This window comes from Pyrus communis, chromosome 4 (assembly GCF_963583255.1).
Source record: "Pyrus communis chromosome 4, drPyrComm1.1, whole genome shotgun sequence".
Lineage (NCBI taxonomy): Eukaryota > Viridiplantae > Streptophyta > Magnoliopsida > Rosales > Rosaceae > Pyrus > Pyrus communis.
The window spans coordinates 29,714,139-29,731,547 of NC_084806.1; the positions used below are offsets into that span (position 1 = coordinate 29,714,139).

The 17,409-nt window shown below is 41.1% G+C and overlaps 1 protein-coding gene across 1 annotated transcript; it reads left to right on the plus strand.

The window, feature by feature from the left end:
• The first annotated feature begins 2,168 nt into the window (after positions 1–2,168).
• On the plus strand, positions 2,169–2,729 carry LOC137732970 (uncharacterized). The gene has a single exon (XM_068472199.1). It carries the CDS (start codon positions 2,169–2,171, stop codon positions 2,727–2,729), a length of 561 nt encoding a protein of 186 aa, XP_068328300.1.
• Positions 2,730–17,409: the final 14,680 nt, after the last annotated feature.

Consider the following 17,409-nt stretch of genomic DNA (forward strand, 5'->3'; position numbering starts at 1 on the left):
TCAATCAACTTACATTCCTTTATTTTGTAAGTAAATAATTTTACATGCATTATTATATATATTGGGCACATTTTAGTAATATATCAGTGCAATTATATTTTATTATATTAAATATAGATTAATTAATATTGAATCAAATAACAGTTTTTTATTTTGTAGGTAAATTATTTTGCATGTATTGGGATTATTTTATTACTAACACATATGTCCAAATAATTTATGTAAATTACACCATAGTTCCCTTTCAGTTTCCATTTAGTAAGAAATGACAAGCTTAAATTAAAATTGTCTAATTTTATGCAAATTTGGAAAACAATTACGAAATCTAAGGGAAAGCATAACATTAATGTTTATTTATTTATTTTAATTAGAAAGTCTAAAGAAATCATAGAAGCGATGAAAGATCGTTTCGGGCTTAAAGAAAAGTTCGGGTTCATTCAGGCCCATCGGGCCCAAACCTATTGGGCCTTTTATTCAAGCATAAGATGACTTGAAATGATAAAAACCCAAAGTCCAAATCAACACTTAGTGGGCAGCCAAGGATGTGGAAACAAGAGAGAGAAAGTGTCAATTTGTTGACTTACTTCTTTTACCTTTATAAAGGGAGTTTAATGAAAAGGTTTCATTAGGGCTTTTTGTGTGAACTTTTCAACAAGAGAAAAGCAAGCCTCTCTCTCTCTCTCTCTACACACATACATAGCCAACCACCAAAGGGAGATATAGCTAATCATCTCTTCTCATTTTGGTTATTCCAACATCCATCTCACTACACTAATGGGTGTGGATCTTTAGAGGTCTTCTACTTTGGAGACTAGAGGAGAATCAAAGGAGTTCCAAATCTATCAAGGTGGAGGAGTCAAGGAGGGAGGCTAGATGCAAGGAGTTCCAAGAACAAAGAGCTTGGAGATGGTCCATCCTTGGTCTAAAGTCTAGATCAAGAGGTATAAAACTCAACCTTCACTTTGTTCTTCAATATTGCATCATATATGAACCTATGCTTCTTGAAGGGGATTTGCATGACTATATCTTTGATAATATGTGATAATATGCTTCCGTGGCTTATGTATATAAATTTATAATTGTATATGCATGCTAATCACTAGAAATCCCACTATAAATCTCATTATTTCCCTTCAGGCTAGGAGGCTACGATCCGACTACGTATCAGTGAGTGGGCGTTTGTTTTTATATATTATGTATAAAGTTTTATAGTTTTCACAAGTGCTTTGGATTGATTTTATGCCTATCATGCCATGTTTTATTTAATTTTTAAAATGCCATTATATTGTTGGGATCTATATATTGTCATGGCATGTTCATATACATTATACTTGTTCATCATGCATGCTTGCACCAGTGTAGTACTCACCCCGGGCTAGGGCCAGGCTTCACATGTATGTTCACATCGCACCGCACGCTCACCTTGGATCCATTGTAGGTACTAGTCATGTCGTAGGTTGCAATAGGCAACTAGGGCTTGTATGTGATGAGCCTAGCACCAGTCTTCACGTGATTGTAGTACTAGAGCGTATATTATGATTACGCCCAGTCTTGTTCATGTTAGATTCTATCACATCCCAGCCCGGGGCGGATCACTTCCCGGGCCTGCTCCACCACCGTAGCACGATATTGTCCGATTTGGGCTTACCATTCCCTCACGGTTTTGTTTTTGGGAACTCACGAGCAACTTCCCAGTGGGTCATCCATCATGGGATTGCTCTAGCCCCCTTCTCACTTAACTTCAGAGTTCCTACGGAACCCGAAGCCAGTGAGCTCCCAAAAGGCCTCGCGTTAGGTAGAGATGAGAATATACATATAAGGATCACTCCCCTAGGTGATGTGGGATGTTACAATCCACCCCCTTAGGGGCCCGACGTCCTCGTCGGCACATACGCGGCCAGGGTTAAGCTCTGATACCAATTTGTCACATCCCAGCCCAGGGCGGATCACTTCCCAGGCCTGCTCCACCACCGTAGCACGATATTGTCCGCTTTGGGCTTACCATTCCCTCACGGTTTTGTTTTTGGGAACTCACGAGCAACTTCCCAGTGGGTCACCCATCATGGGATTGCTCTAGCCCCAAATAACAGTTTGGTATTAGAGCATAGGTTTGGCAGTCCTGTACTTTTGTGAGTATTCTAATGGTTTTGGTGTCTTTTGTCAAAATTATGCCGCCTCGTCGGGAACCACGTCGCTCTGCTGAGCCTAGTTTCCCCGATGTAGCTCAGTTGGGGGAAGCTATCGCTACAGCTATTCAGTCGGCACTCCGCCCTCCCCAAAGGACTCCTCTGGAGACTATGTATAATCTGAAGTTGGATAAATTTGAGGGCCACGAGGGCTTTGAGGGAGCAGAGCGGTGGCTAAAACATATTGAGAAGACCTTTCGTGTTCTGCATAATCAGGGGAATCTCCCTGTTGAGAAGTGGGTTGAGACGACATCTTGGTTTTTGGGTAAGGATTCTGCATCCTGGTGGGAGCAGGAGGTTCGTCGTTTATCTCCAGCGGAGATGACTGATTGGGATGTATTCAGAGAGCTGTTTTGGAGAAGATTTGTGCCTCCTGAGTATATTGACCGCAAAAAGCAGAAATTCACTGAGTTGAGACAGGGGAAGTTGACAGCAAACGAGTACTACCGGAGGTTTACTGATCTGCCTCGCTATCATCCGGATGTTTCTGGCAATCCGGCAGAGATGCTTCGTCGTTTCCGTTTGGGCACTAAGAAGAAGTGATGTTCGATGGCGACCACTACCCCTTGTGACACCTACCAGGAATTTTATGAGATTCTGTTGAGAATTGAGGATTCCGAGAATATGCCCAGCGAGAGTGAGGAGGAAGAGAAAGATGGCAACTAGAGGAAAGATGACAAGGGCAAGGGTCAGGCGTCGCTCAGACCTCGCAAGTCCCAGAGTTTCAAGAGGGGTGGCACTAGTTCTAGCTCTTCTAACGGTGGTTTTAGCGCCACTGGTCAGGGTCGTGGTGGTAGGTTTGCTGGTGGTGCTAGAGGCCAGAGGCAGGGTGATGCTGGTAGGGGTAGGGCCCCAGTTTGCCGCAGGTGTAATAATCGACATTTTGGTGAGTGTAGGTGAGGCAGCGGTGGTTGCTTTACTTATGGGCAGATGGGGCATTAGGCTGCAAATTGTCCCCAGAGTTAGCAGAGGCCCAGAAGACTTTCTTGCCACCACCTGCACCGATCCAGCAGGTTCTTGGTCCTGGTAGTTATGGGCAGACGGGTCGAGGTGGTGCCTATTATTATCAGGGCGATGATGTTCCTTATGCCCCGGGACAGTATCCATATCCCCAGGATCCATATTCTCAGGGTGGTTATCCCTAGATTTCTGGTGGTTATATGTCGTATCCTCTAGTTCCAGCATGTCGGTCTCAATGGTTTCAGGGAGGACAATCTCAGCAGGGGGAGATTGCTGCGAGTAGTGCGGGGTCTTCGAGGCAGGCTGGTCAGCCCAGTCAGGGGTGTGGTACACAGAGTCGTGGTGGCCAGACGAGTAGAGGTCATGGTGGACAGCAACAGACTCAAGGGCGTATTCACAACATCTCTCTCCAGGACGCTTAAAACAATCCAGACTTAATCATGGGTACATTAAATATCCTTGGTTATTTTGCTAGAGTATTAATTGACTGTGGCGCTACACATTCTGTGATTTCTCATACATTTGCTCAAGTGACGCAACCTCACCCTACACCTCTAGGGTATTATTTAGAGTTTACTATGCCTAGAGGGCAGAGATGTATTGTAGATTGTGTGTACCTAGGATGTCCAGTGATGGTGGAGGATGTTATTATGCCAGATGATCTTATCCCGTTGGATATTGTTGACTTTGATGTGATTCTGGGCACGGATTGGTTGCATTTCAATCGTGCCAATATTGATTGTTACGGGAAAATAGTTACTTTCCATCATCCTGGATTACCTGTGGTTACTTTTGTGGGCGAGCAGAGTGGGGTGAGACATGGCGTTATTTCTGCTATGCGAGCGAAAAGGTTGTTATCTAAAGGTTGCCAAGGGTACTTAGCTCATGTTATGTTGGATGATGCTATTCCTAGTAGTGTGGAGGATGTAAGGGTAGTCAGACATTTTTCTGATGTTTTCCCTGAGGATTTACCTGGTTTGCCGCCAGACCGAGACATGGAGTTCACCATTGATTTGCTTCCAGGTACTAATCCTATTTCTTTGACTCCCTATCGTATGGCTCCTGCTGAGTTAAGGGAATTGAAAGTTCAGTTGCAGGAATTAGTGGATAAGGGTTTTATTCAGCCTAGTACTTCACCTTAAGGAGCTCCAGTGTTGTTTGTGAGAAAGAAAGACGGAACTTTGAGGCTATGTATTGATTACCGGCAATTGAATCGGGTAACGATTAAGAACCGTTATCCGTTACCGCGTATTGATGATTTATTTGATCAGCTTCGAGGTGCTTGTGTATTCTCCAAGATTGACTTGAGGTCTGGATATTATCAGCTGAAGATTAGTAGGGATGATGTTCCTAAGATGGCTTTCAGGACTCGTTATGGTCATTACGAGTTTCTGGTTATGCCATTTGGATTGACGAATGCACCAGCTGCTTTTATGGATTTGATGATCCGAGTATTCCAGCCATATTTGGATAGGTTTGTTATTGTTTTCATTGACGACATTCTGGTGTACTCTAAATCTAAATCAGAACATGTTCGACATCTTACTTTGGTGTTGAAAAGGTTGAGGGAACACCAATTGTATGCTAAGTTTAGCAAGTGCCAGTTTTGGTTAGACCAAGTTGCATTTTTGGGGCACGTCATTTCAGCTCAGGGTATCTTGGTGGATCCTTAAAAGGTGGCAGCTGTGCAGAAGTGGGAGCAACCGCGAACCGTCACTGAGGTAAGGAGTTTCCTTGGGTTAGCAGGGTATTATCGACGGTTTGTTAAGGATTTTTCTGTGATTGCTTTACCACTGACGAGGTTAATGAGGAAAGATGTTAAATTTGAGTGGGATGATAAGTGTGAGTAGAGTTTCCAGCAATTGAAGTATTGTCTCACTTATGCACCTGTTTTGGCACTCCCGGACGATAGTGGTGATTTCGAGGTCTATAGTGATGCTTCTTTGAATGGTCTGGGATGTGTGTTGATGCAGCATGGTAGGGTAATTGCTTATGCTTCACGACAATTGAAACCTCATGAGTTGAATTACCCTACACATGATTTGGAGTTAGCCGCCATTATTTTTGCATTGAAGTTGTGGAGACATTACCTTTATGGAGAAAAATGTAAAATCTTTATAGATCATAAGAGTCTTCAGTATCTTTTTACACAGAGGGATCTTAATCTTCGTCAGCGGAGGTGGTTAGAACTACTTAGTGATTATGACTGCACGATTGATTATCATCCTGGTCAGGCAAATGTGGTAGCCGATGCACTTAGTAAGAAGTCTCAGGGCTGTATCAATGCGTTGTACGCTAGTTGCGTTCCTCTTCTGGCAGACTTAAGATCCACGGGAGTGAGGTTGGAGGCAGAAGATCGAGAGGTGGCCTTACTTGCTAATTTTCAAGTTAGGCCAATTTTAGTTAATCAGGTGCTTGAAGCTCAAGTAGCTGATGAGGAAACTCAAGAAATAATCCAAGCTCAAGATCAAGGAAGGAGGAGAGACCTCAGAGTTTGCGAATCGGATGGCATGCTGATGCAGGAGGGTAGGATGTTTATGCCTAATAATTTGGAGTTAAAGAAAACAATTCTCGATGAAGCACATATCTCGGCTTATGCTATGCATCCATGAGCTACTAAAATGTATCATACCATTCGACCATTTTATTATTGGCCGGGTATGAAGAGGGAGATAGCTGAGTATGTGAGTAGGTGTGCTGTTTGTCAGCAAGTTAAAGCGGAAAGGAAGAAGCCGTTTGGGTTGTTGCAGCCACTTCCCGTTCCAAGGTGGAAATGGGAAAACATTACTATGGATTTTGTGTACAAGCTTCCGTATACACATATGGTTTTGACGGCATTTGGGTGATTGTCGATCGGTTTACTAAGTCAGCACATTTCATTCCAGTGAGGGAGAAGTATTCTTTGGGGCGATTAGCTGAGTTGTTCATCTCGAAGATTGTGAAGTACCATAGTGTCCCTGTGAGTATTGTCTCGGATCGTGACCCAAGATTTACATCTAAATTTTGGGTGGCGTTTCAAAAAGCGTTGGGTACGAGACTACTTTATAGTACAGCGTATCATCCTCAGACGGACGGACAGTCAGAGAGAACCATTCAGACATTGAAGGATATGTTGCGATCTTCGATGTTACAATTTGGTGATGCTTGGCACAAGCGGTTGGATTTAATGGAATTTGCCTACAACAACATCTTTCATTCGAGTATCGGCATAGCACTATTTGAGGCGTTGTATGGTAGATCTTGTCGCACACCCTTGTGTTAGTCAGAGGTCGGAGAAAGAGTTTTGGTGGGCCCGGAGATTGTGGAGGAGACTACTCAAAATGTTCAGTTAATCAAGTTTAACCTGAAGGTGGCTCAGGATTGGCAAAAGAGTTTAGCAGATCGGCATGCTACTGACAAAGTGTATGAGGTTGGCGATTAGGTGTTTCTAAAGCTTTCACCGTGGAGAGGCGTGGTACGGTTTGGAAAGAAAGGTAAGCTGAGTCCCAGGTATATCGGACCTACATGATCACTGAGCGGGTTGGTGAGGTGGCTTACAGGCTAGAGTTGCCTCCTGAGCTAGCTAAAGTACATAACGTTTTTCACATGTCTATGCTTCGACATTATGTTGCAGATCCGTCTCATGTGATACCTCATCAACCCTTGGAAATTAATCCGGATTTGACTTATGATGAGGAACCAGTGACGATTCTAGATTGGAAAGAAAAGGTTCTGAGGAACAAGATAGTGAATTTGGTGAAAGTTTTGTGGATGAATCATTCCGTGGAGGAGGCTACTTGGGAAACTGAAGATTGGATGAGAGATTTGTATCCTCAGTTGTTCTTTGACCGCTAGTGGATGCTGTGAGTGGTTGTTTTGAATTTCGGGACGAAATTTTTTTAAGGTGGGTAGGTTGTGACAGCCCTTCCTGAACTTTTCATACCGTAGGGGTGAAATGACGGTTTTCCCTAGTATGGTTTTTTTCGTTGTGGTCATTTTTGGGCTTTGGTTGATGGAGTTTGGACCACACACACACCACACTCATTTCCTCTTTCTCTGCCTTGTCCCAAGTCCCTCTCTCTCTCCCTTTCCTATCTTCTTGTATGGACAACACCCAAAACCCTTGAAAACTTCACAGATCGAGGAATCAAATTACATAGTTGTGCTCGTGAGATCCTTAGGAGTTCAACCATACCCATTTCAGGTAAGGATACCTCCATTTTCACGTCGAACTCGGGATCCCCCGATTTGGTCACTGTTCATGCACACGTTAATTCTTGTGTTTTTGGGAATTTCAAGCTTGTAGGAAGCTTGGTGAGGTCCTTAGGAGGCTCGGGGTGGTTCGTTTGAAGGTTTTGGACGTCGGGATCGTGAGTTGCAGGTTTGGCCGGAGTTGGTGGTGTTTTCCCGGTGGGATTCCGTGGGTTTTAGTGCTTGAAAGTGGTATGGATTTGTTCCTCTTGTTGTAAGCTTCATTTTGGTACCAATTTTGTGAAATTTGGTTGAAAAACAAGTGAGATACGAAGTTTTGAATTTTTCCCGGTTTTCCGGCGTCGGCGACGGCGCCGGAGTTTGGCTGGAGAAGATGACGGAATATTCCGTTAGTTTGGACAGAATATTCCTAACGGCATTAACGGAATCCGTCAGAGTTAACAGAATATTCCTGACAATGTTAACTGACGCCGTCAGTGTGCCAGGCACATGCCTGCGCGTGGGCGGCGCGTGTGGCCGTGCCTTGGCTGGCGCGTGGGGGTGTGTGCGGCGTCGGAAAATTATTCTAAAAATATGGGGATGTTCGTGAGGTTGAGTAGATCCCATTGGTGTATTCATACACCCCATTTGAGCATTGTTTGAGAAGTTATTTTGTAATGTTGGTTATGTGCTTTAAAATTAACGTATTTATAGTTGTTTCGCATATAGGTGAGATGTATCCCGAGGACGACCGCGGTCACTCGAGGCAAGGGGTTTACGACCCTTCTACATACCAATAAGTGGGCTTTTGGTTTTCCGTATATACCTATATACTTAGGTTTTTCCCAGAAAGTGAAATGAAACGTTTATACGTTTATATGCCATGCATTATGTTTGCCCATTTAATTATGCATTATTAGTTGCATATGTATATGTGTGTGTTGGTGCTGCGGACACACAGGTAAGTGCCAGGTAAGTTATGGTTTATGTTTATGTTCAGTAGTGATTTGAGATGCATAGAGAGCTCATAACCTGCACCCCCGGTGGTAGTGCTCCCGCCCAGAGTTGGGCACAGTCCTTCACATGATGTTCACCTCCCGCACCACACACTCATCTTGGATCCAAATTAGGTGAGACATTAGGTGAGACATTACCTGAGTACTTGCATTTTATTTCGAGACATTTGGCATGGCATATTTCCGAGCATGATTTATATATATGTATATATTCTATTTTTCTGGGAAGTATACAGGTTTTACGGCGAGGGGTTAGAACTTTGTTTATGAAATGGTTTTTGAAAAGCTTTGTTTTTGCCCACTCACGCTTTTTGTTTTGCGCCCCTCCAGGTTCTAGATTGGCTAGCACTTTTGGTGGCTCCCCAGAGGATTTTCCCAGCTTATCTAACAGATTATCACCAGTGTAGGACCACCTTTGGGTGTGTTTATTTAGTGTTTTTTCTGCCGGACTACATTAGGTCTTCCGTGCTCTGAACTTTGTTTCTTACACTTACGCTTGCACATGTATGTTATTTACTTTGTGTATAGCTGGGTTTTTATTTATTCGTACTTTTATTATTATTTATTAGCTTCCTCACTGTGCACATGGTTACGTCACTTCCACGTGACGGCCAGCATGCCTGATCTCGGTTGGGGTGTGTCAAATTCCCTCTGCATGAACTCGTGTGTTAGCATAGATTGATGAGCACTTGATTTTCTTATGCTACGGTTGAGATATTATGATTGGCGTATTTCTGGAATTATTGTTGATTTACATTTGATTTCCTACTTATACGTAGTATGAATTTCTGGAAACTATACATGTTTTACGGCATACGAGGGATCTCTGGCGGTTCTATTATTTCCATAAATAAGTGTAGGAGTTTATTTCCGGTTGTGTAACAAGTACCTTATCTAGATTCGACTGCTCTATTTATGTTGTACTGTCATCTATGCTTTGAACACTTGTGTTTTTTGGGTTCTTCCCATTACTGCGCACTCTCTATTTTAGTTTAATTAAATGCTAGCTTTGGTTTAAATTTATCCATATTTTATACATCACATTCCTTTTGGCTACTTCACCTTAGGGTGTCGGCTAACATGCCTCGACTCCGGTCAAGGTGTGTCATTCAAGGGCTAAAATCATATTTTCAGAAAATTCAAAAATAGGAAAAATGCCATATTTTGGTTTGTTCCTACTACTTTGACCAAGTGATTGTATTTCTACAAAGAAAGAAGCTATAGTGGAAAGAAATAAAAGAATACACCTCCACTTCATTCATGTGAGCTTTATGGCCTCCATCAAGATAAAATTACTCATAAATCCAAAATTGTGGAGACGACACCAAGCCAAAGTCAAAATGCCAAATTGTTAGTGGGTTCATCACAAAATACACCCATTAATTTTACTTGATGCTCCAACTGGCATAAAGTCCTTGTCTGCACGAGCTAAAACTGTATAAGACATCAAATCCAAACAAATACCAAATAACGAATTACGTCAGTTTGATTCAATCAAGGATACGTGACACACCCCGACCCAGAAAGTCCACTTGGACCCTGAATCGAGGTGTGCTGGCCGACACCTGGAAGGTGACGAAGCCATAAAATGTGATAGTGTATAAAAAGTGAAAAAATTTGAATCTAAAAGTGTCTAAGTACCAGAGTAAGCTACGAGTGGAGCGAACCCATTTCACACGCGATGTCAGAGCATAAGTAAGGTACAATAGTGTGGGTAAGAATCATACCCTCAGAAATATCCATCAATACTAAGATTCGCCACAGATTCTTGTCGATACAAACTCAGCAGCTAAAACCTAGAGGGCACCAAACAGAAGGTGTGAGTAAGCAATAAAACCAAGCTTCCCAAAGTTATTACCTCTCTAAAAGTAATGCCCCTAAATGTAAAACCCGTATCGTTTTCCATAAGACAGTACAACATATATACATATATCCAAACCATACTCAGAAATGACCAAAACCACGGTTTGCCATCAACTCCACCATACATTAATAAGTAGGCCAAATGAACTAAATCAATACGAAGTGATATATAAGTCGGAGTCACCTATAGTGACCTGTACGACTTATCCATATCTCATCAATCATGGCTAGCATATAAGTCGGAGTCACCTATAGTGACCTGTACGACTTATCCATATCTCATCAATCCTGGCTAGCCAATAGCTCAATAAGTATACCTGCACACGAGTCGGAACCACCTAAAGTGGTATGTACGACAGGACTGGGTGTAAATAAATACGCTCAAGTGCTACGATCACGTGAAGACTGGGCGAATCATCGCGAGTCACCTACGAGTCGGAACCACCTAAAGTGGTCTGTACAACAGGACTATGCACCTACCTTGAATCCAAGGTGAGCGTAAAGTGCGGGAGGTGAACATCACGTGAAAGACTGTGCCCTAGCCACGGGCGGGAGCACTAACACCGGGGTGCAGGTTTATGAGCTCTCAATGCATCTCAATATAACATGTGGAACTCATGGCAACCAGTACGATAGTATCAAAGTTGCCTAACACATAACTGTAGTCATGCTATAACTCAATCGATTCAACTAATACCATAAATTCACCTGAACTTACCTGGATGTCCTGAGTTCACCTTTGGACTTGAAAGCATTCCCAATAATTATATGCAAGTAATATACATATGGATATACCATGATGCAATCTAATACTCAACCATGTCGTAGCATTTTCAATTATAAACAATACAGTGAGAAGTGTACAATCAATAACGCCCTACTCCCAAACTACTTATTTTCAGGGATAATTATCCATGACGACCCAATTAACACTAATTTAGCTAACTAATTCATAAAACTAAAACTTGCCTTTACCAATTTCCTTCGCATTACTCAATTTCCCAAGCAAGGCTTTTGTCTCAAATATTTTATGGCTGCATCTAACGTCTCGTTAGACTGCCTACGTACCCTAAACAGGGATCAAGCCATTCGTAGTTCATATAGTACTTCAAGCATTCACAATAATTATATATGAAGGTAATATACCTAATCAATTTAAAAGTGTCGATAGAACTCTCAACAATATGTACAATAAAAAGGAAAAGATCCACTTACCTGGAGTCCACGCTATGATTCTCTAGTGCACACATCGAGGCGTCCTGAATGATTGGTCCCTGTGACCAATTATCAAATCACATCTCAGAACTCTTATCCGAAGAATACATAATTCACATAAAACACAACCTCAACGACATTCTAAAATAGTTTGGGACTCATTGACCACAAGTCAACCGTCGATCAAAGATCGACGGTAGGGTTTACAACCCTGTATAACTTGACCCGGAAGATCCGCATATCAGATTTCCAATCCGCAACTCCCAACGATCCACAATATGTTTCTAGAATAACATATTAAAATTTCATTACGATCCAACGGTCAAATCTCCACCAATTGCCTAAAACAAGTGGCCGTGAACATTTATTTTACTAACTTACAAATCCAATTCAGGAAGATCCGTAAGTCGGATTCCCGATCCATAAATTCTTATGATCTTTAAATATTACGTATTATAATGTATCCAATTTTGGTGACGATCCAACGGTCAGATCGTCGATTCACATTTTTATCAAGTAACATATCGTAACGAATTTAGGTTCCAACTATCAACCTACGTTATTCAAATGAAAAAACTGAATTCAAGACATTTGACATAGCCTAAAAATAGCATTGGCGGCCCACTGGCCACGCGCCGCCGCGGGTGGCCGTCGGCCGCCCTGACTCGCCGGAAAATCCAACTATTTCCAAAAATTCTCAAACTTCACAGAAATGAAGATCTCAGTGAGTGGAGCAACTTTCATACTTGCCACGAAGTCCAAAAGTGGACGGAAGATGGTCAATTTTGCCCTCAAAGCCGGCGGGTGCCTAAAACTTCCCGACGTCGATTCGTCGTCTACGGTGGTCCAACGGGGTCAAGGTTGGTTTGGTTTTGCTCCTGGGATGATGGGCTACAAAGCCCAAGTGGTGGCATCGGCCATCGCTTTTCCGATTTGCCGGGAAATCGAAAAGGGTGGCTGGAGCACCATTGATTTTCGTCAACTTTCGTGGCCTCAAACCGCCACATACCATGGTTAATCAAGGTGGTTCTTGGGTGGGTTTTGTAGAGGGGAATGAGAGCTTCAAGATGGTGGTGGTGGCATCGAAAAACTCCACCGGAGTTGGCCGGAATCGGCCTTGGAAAATGGACTCGCGGTGGTGCGGGTATGGGTGCACGGGAAGCTTTTCCCCTTTTTTTTTTTTCTTTTCTTTTCTTTTCTTCTTTCTTTCTGATTGGCTGCAAGCTTCACTTCTCTCTTCTAATTGGTTCCTTGTCCCTTTAATTTAATTGGTCCACTAATCCCACAAGGTGGGAATTCAAATATTTAAATAACCAATTTCAAACGTCCATAAGTATACCGTTATAATCCGGACTCGCAAACGGTTTTCGCCTATACGTTCGTACCAATGAGTACTACGAGGATATGCTAAAAGAATAAGTCTCACATCTCTCAAGTCGATGGTCAACAGAAGTCAAAGTCCTTGCCTCTAGGGCAATTTCGTAAATTCACGCTTTTAAAATAAAATAAAAACGTAAAATTTGGAACAGGTTGTTACAATACGTAAGCAATCTAGTATCACATTCTAGATGCAACCGCAAAGCCCAAAAAAAAAAAAATCGAATCCTTGGTTCTCTTCAACCAAATTCATCACAACATCCAAACTAAATGTATGGTTCATTCAACCAAATTCACCAGATAAAAACCCTTTCTTTAGTGGGTCATTCACTCACTAACAATCTCAAACCAAATCAAAGGAGCTACGAGTGATTTGATCCCTCAAGCTGGTACGTAGGCAATCTAGGGCTCGAAACCCAAGTTACAATTTACTCATATTGGAATCAAAGGGTTTTTCCTTTTTAACAAAGGATTGTAATTAATACACGCATAGTCTAGAATGGGTCGAACTTAAATTAATAAAACCCTCTTCAGAAAAATGAATTAGGATGAAATTCTGTCGCATGAATTATTTGTTTACATATTGTGTACAATTTTTACTCAACAATAATGGTGTCACTGTCTAGAAATAGTGTCATTGTCTACAAATGGAAACCATTGCTTCTAAAAGTAGCAACACAATTTTTAGAAATAGGGGCAATATTTCCAAAAAATAGTGGCTGCTATTTCTAGAAGTTTATTATCTTTAAGAGACAATATTTCTTACTATTAAAATTTTATTCCGTGCCTTTTGTTAAGCATTTGCAGATAATATTTTGTTGAATTTTGACATGTGATAAATAATTCATATTCTAATGTCTTGAAAAATGTGAATAATTTATAAATTTTATACATACTAAAAAATAGAAAATAAAAATAAGGAGAAGAAGGAGTGACATTAAAGAGAGAGAGAGAGAGAGAAGAGAGAGATGATAGTGATGTGAAAGAGGAGAAAGAGATGAGAAAGATTATGGTAATGGACAAAGAGAGAGAAATGATGGTGATGTGTGAAGGGAGATAGGCAAAGCATAAAGCGTAAAACGTAAGGTGTAAAGCATAAAGCGATAATTAATTTCTTGCATACAAAACAATCCAAAGTTGTTTTAAACATTACTACCACAAACATATTGTGGGCAAAGTGTAAAGCGAAAATTAATTTTGTTGCATATCTTGTCTCTAAACATGGACAATTCTTCTTGCCCCTAGTGCATCTCCAATATTGATTTCGCTTCTTCTTTTTATTTATTTTTTACTCCACTTTTCTTTTTCACTTGAATTGGATCTTTAAGCACTTGGCTTAAGAATTTCTACCTCCCTCTTCACTCTCTTTTCTTTTTCGACCACAGTTGTCATCATCCAAAGAGTTCAACTTTGTACCCACGGATTTTAAAGTCTAGAACAGAATTTAGCTACCTTTCTCCGACATCATCGCCTTGTCACTCACATCTGAAGCCTTTTTTTTTTTAAACTAAGCCATTTTGGACACGGTACAATTGTCGACTTCTTTGCCTTCGCTGTCCAAAACATGACCGAATTAGGCGGCTTAAAGCCACATTTTCAATATGTAATGTTCCGGCAGCAACTCTATATGTTTCATTCTCAAATACATCAATATGTGCCGACAATGAACTCCCCGAAACTCCATCCTTTTGTAGTTGAATTTAGCAAAACCTAAGATCATATCAACCACCAACCTCCTCATCTTTGTCTCCCCCAGCCATCTCCAATACTTCGTACACTACCTTATTCTCATCCCCTGACTCTCCCTTAAAAAACAAGTCTCACTCTTCAATTCCTCCATTTGAAACTTTTCAAACATAAATCGTATGTACAATTTGGTCATTTGAGCTTCCATTGGGATGCGAAGCTATAATGGAGGAGCACGGTTTTCATCATTATTTCAGCAACTAACCTCTTTCTGACGTTGCCATCAAGGGCTCGATTAAACCGAATCACAAATTCAATCAAAGAGTGCTTTATATGCACATATTGCTTGAAAATGAATGAGAACTCTCTACACATTGATTGCTTGACATTCCGGCAGAAAAAGCTGCTTAGAAAATGCCGAAACCCAATTTACATGCAAATCATATATGTCCTCAAGCCACACTATATCAACCAACACATGTTGTTCTACCAACGTGTTCCACCTTGCCTTAAACTCTTCTTTGGTTTCGATATCCCATATGCACTCATGCAATTCCTTGAAAATGTCACCAACCTAACCTCTGTCATTGAATTTGTTAATAATATACCATGTGCAGTACTGATGAAAGATGTTATGAGTTTGCTACCAGTTACCTTTGCTAGGCCCCTTCTTGACCCGTAATTATGACTTTGGGCGGCTCATTGACAGAGCTTTAAGCATTTCTTCAAACAACCACTCAAAGCTCTCAGTTTTTTCATTTTTCAAGAATGCACAACCTAATACCATGGTTTGGCCATGGTTATTAACTCCTAACAAAAGAGCAAACATTGTGTCGTACACATTGGAGTTGAAGGTGGTGTCAAACACAATCTTATCACCAAAATGGTCATAACCACGTGATGACTTAGCTTCTGCTGAAAAGAAATTGACAGGTGTTCTGCCTTCGTCAATCTCTATCTTGAAATAGAAATTATCGTCAATGCTCTTTCAATATTTTTGCATCATGCCCAACTAGATGAGCTCGCAATTGCTATTCAGATTGTAGCGAATTCATATTGTAGTCAATTCCAATTCAAAGTTCAAGATTGTCGAGCAGGGGGAAACGAGGACTCGTTGAAAAATAATGTGTCATTGATTAAGGAAACCTAATGATGTGCAGGTCTCAATAGATCTATAAAATTACCAGTTCTGTGTGTCATATGCTCCGCCTTATCCTCAAGTTCAATCCAAATAACGTCTTAGAAAACTTGAGGAAAGGTAAAAAATGAAGGGTTTGTGAGGTAGAGGAAACTAGTCACAGTCAGAGCACAAGCCGAGTGGGCTAAGGGCCTGAAACTAGAATATGTTGGGTTATAGGGCGACAAAAGTGCAAGTGTGGACACCCATACTTTGTTTGGAAATAGCCATGGACACATTGGAGTCTTTTCTATCCCCGCCATTGTGGGCACCTATACTTTCATCTCTCAATATCACTCTTAGGGATTCAAGTGATTTGATTCAACAATAGGGGACCATCCCATACCATAGGAAGTTGCTTCTTCGAATGTCGTTGTTCAAGCCAAGGCGGACTACTGATTCAATCTTCAAACCAAAAGCTGGATCTTACTACTTACTACTAAAAAAACCGAAGAAGCAATCAAAGCAAACTACGGGACTCACCAAGAAACAACTAGGTTGTTTGTGTAGGAGGAATCTAGTTTCAAATCATAAGATGACGAAGTGAGTGCACCAATTAATCAAGTTGAACACATGTTTGATTGATCCACTCTACATGAAAGCAAGATTTCACAAAACAACCATGCAATGCTAGGATCTGCGAGAATGACTATGTAAGTAAAGGGAACAAGGCTATAAGTTATGCGTGAAATGTTTATGCTTACGTATGAGTTGCTATTCAGTCATAGATCGGGTTCAGAGTTCTTCCCTCAAACTCCTTGAGTGGTATTCGTAATGTAAAGCTAATCAAGTAGATTCAGGATCCGGGTGGTGGGTAAGGTAAGAAGATAGATGATAATAAAAAATTCTTTATTCTATTATGCTACTTCTCTTATTGTTTCACCATGTCCAAGCTTGACGATAGCAGTAGAACAAAAGTCACCATCAAACTCAAAGAATGAACCTTCAATCCAAGATGCATGTCGTCCGCCCAACTTTAGACTCTTTCTTCCTAACTTATTTACTCTCTGGCCATAGTTATTTAGGTGGTCTCTCAAGTTTAGAGAAATCGAATTCCTCACAGGAACACACAGAACAATGATATGAACTAGGTAAATAGGAATGGAAAAGAGATGTTTGCATTTCATCAAAATCATTAGTTTTTTTTCTACATCCATATGATCTACTAAAGTAGATCGGTATTGCCCATATAATGAAAACAGATATTAGTCCATAGAGTCTCAAGAAGGTAAGAACTTCAACTTGTTTGATGCTTTTTAGGCCAAATAAGACATACAAGTGAGACCTGCACTATGAGCAAGTTGTGCAAAATACCGCTTCTTTTTTCAAATTTCGCACCAACTTGGGCAAAATAGGGTTCTACTAGGAAACCATGGATTTTTTAGTTTTCACTATTGGTTACTGATCAAGCCACTGGAATGGAATGAGATAAGAATCTCTGGAGATCTTTCGTCTCTACTTACTAGTAACAGGTTTTTCCTCTGTAGAAGACTTCTTCCGAATGGCATAATTGTCCTATTTTTCTTCGATCTTCAAAGAAAACTGATTTCCCCTTCTCCTCTTTCATCGTCGTTGGTCTTTCTTTCACTAATGATCTCATCATTTTTTCATAATTCACACGAACATGGGAGAGACTATCCTTTTTATCGCCTGCGCTTTCATTTCACTCTCAAGGAAATGATCTCTCTATTCTATACATATCTTTAGGGTGCAACCAATATTTCCAATTTCTCCACTTTGCACCTCTAATAAAACCACT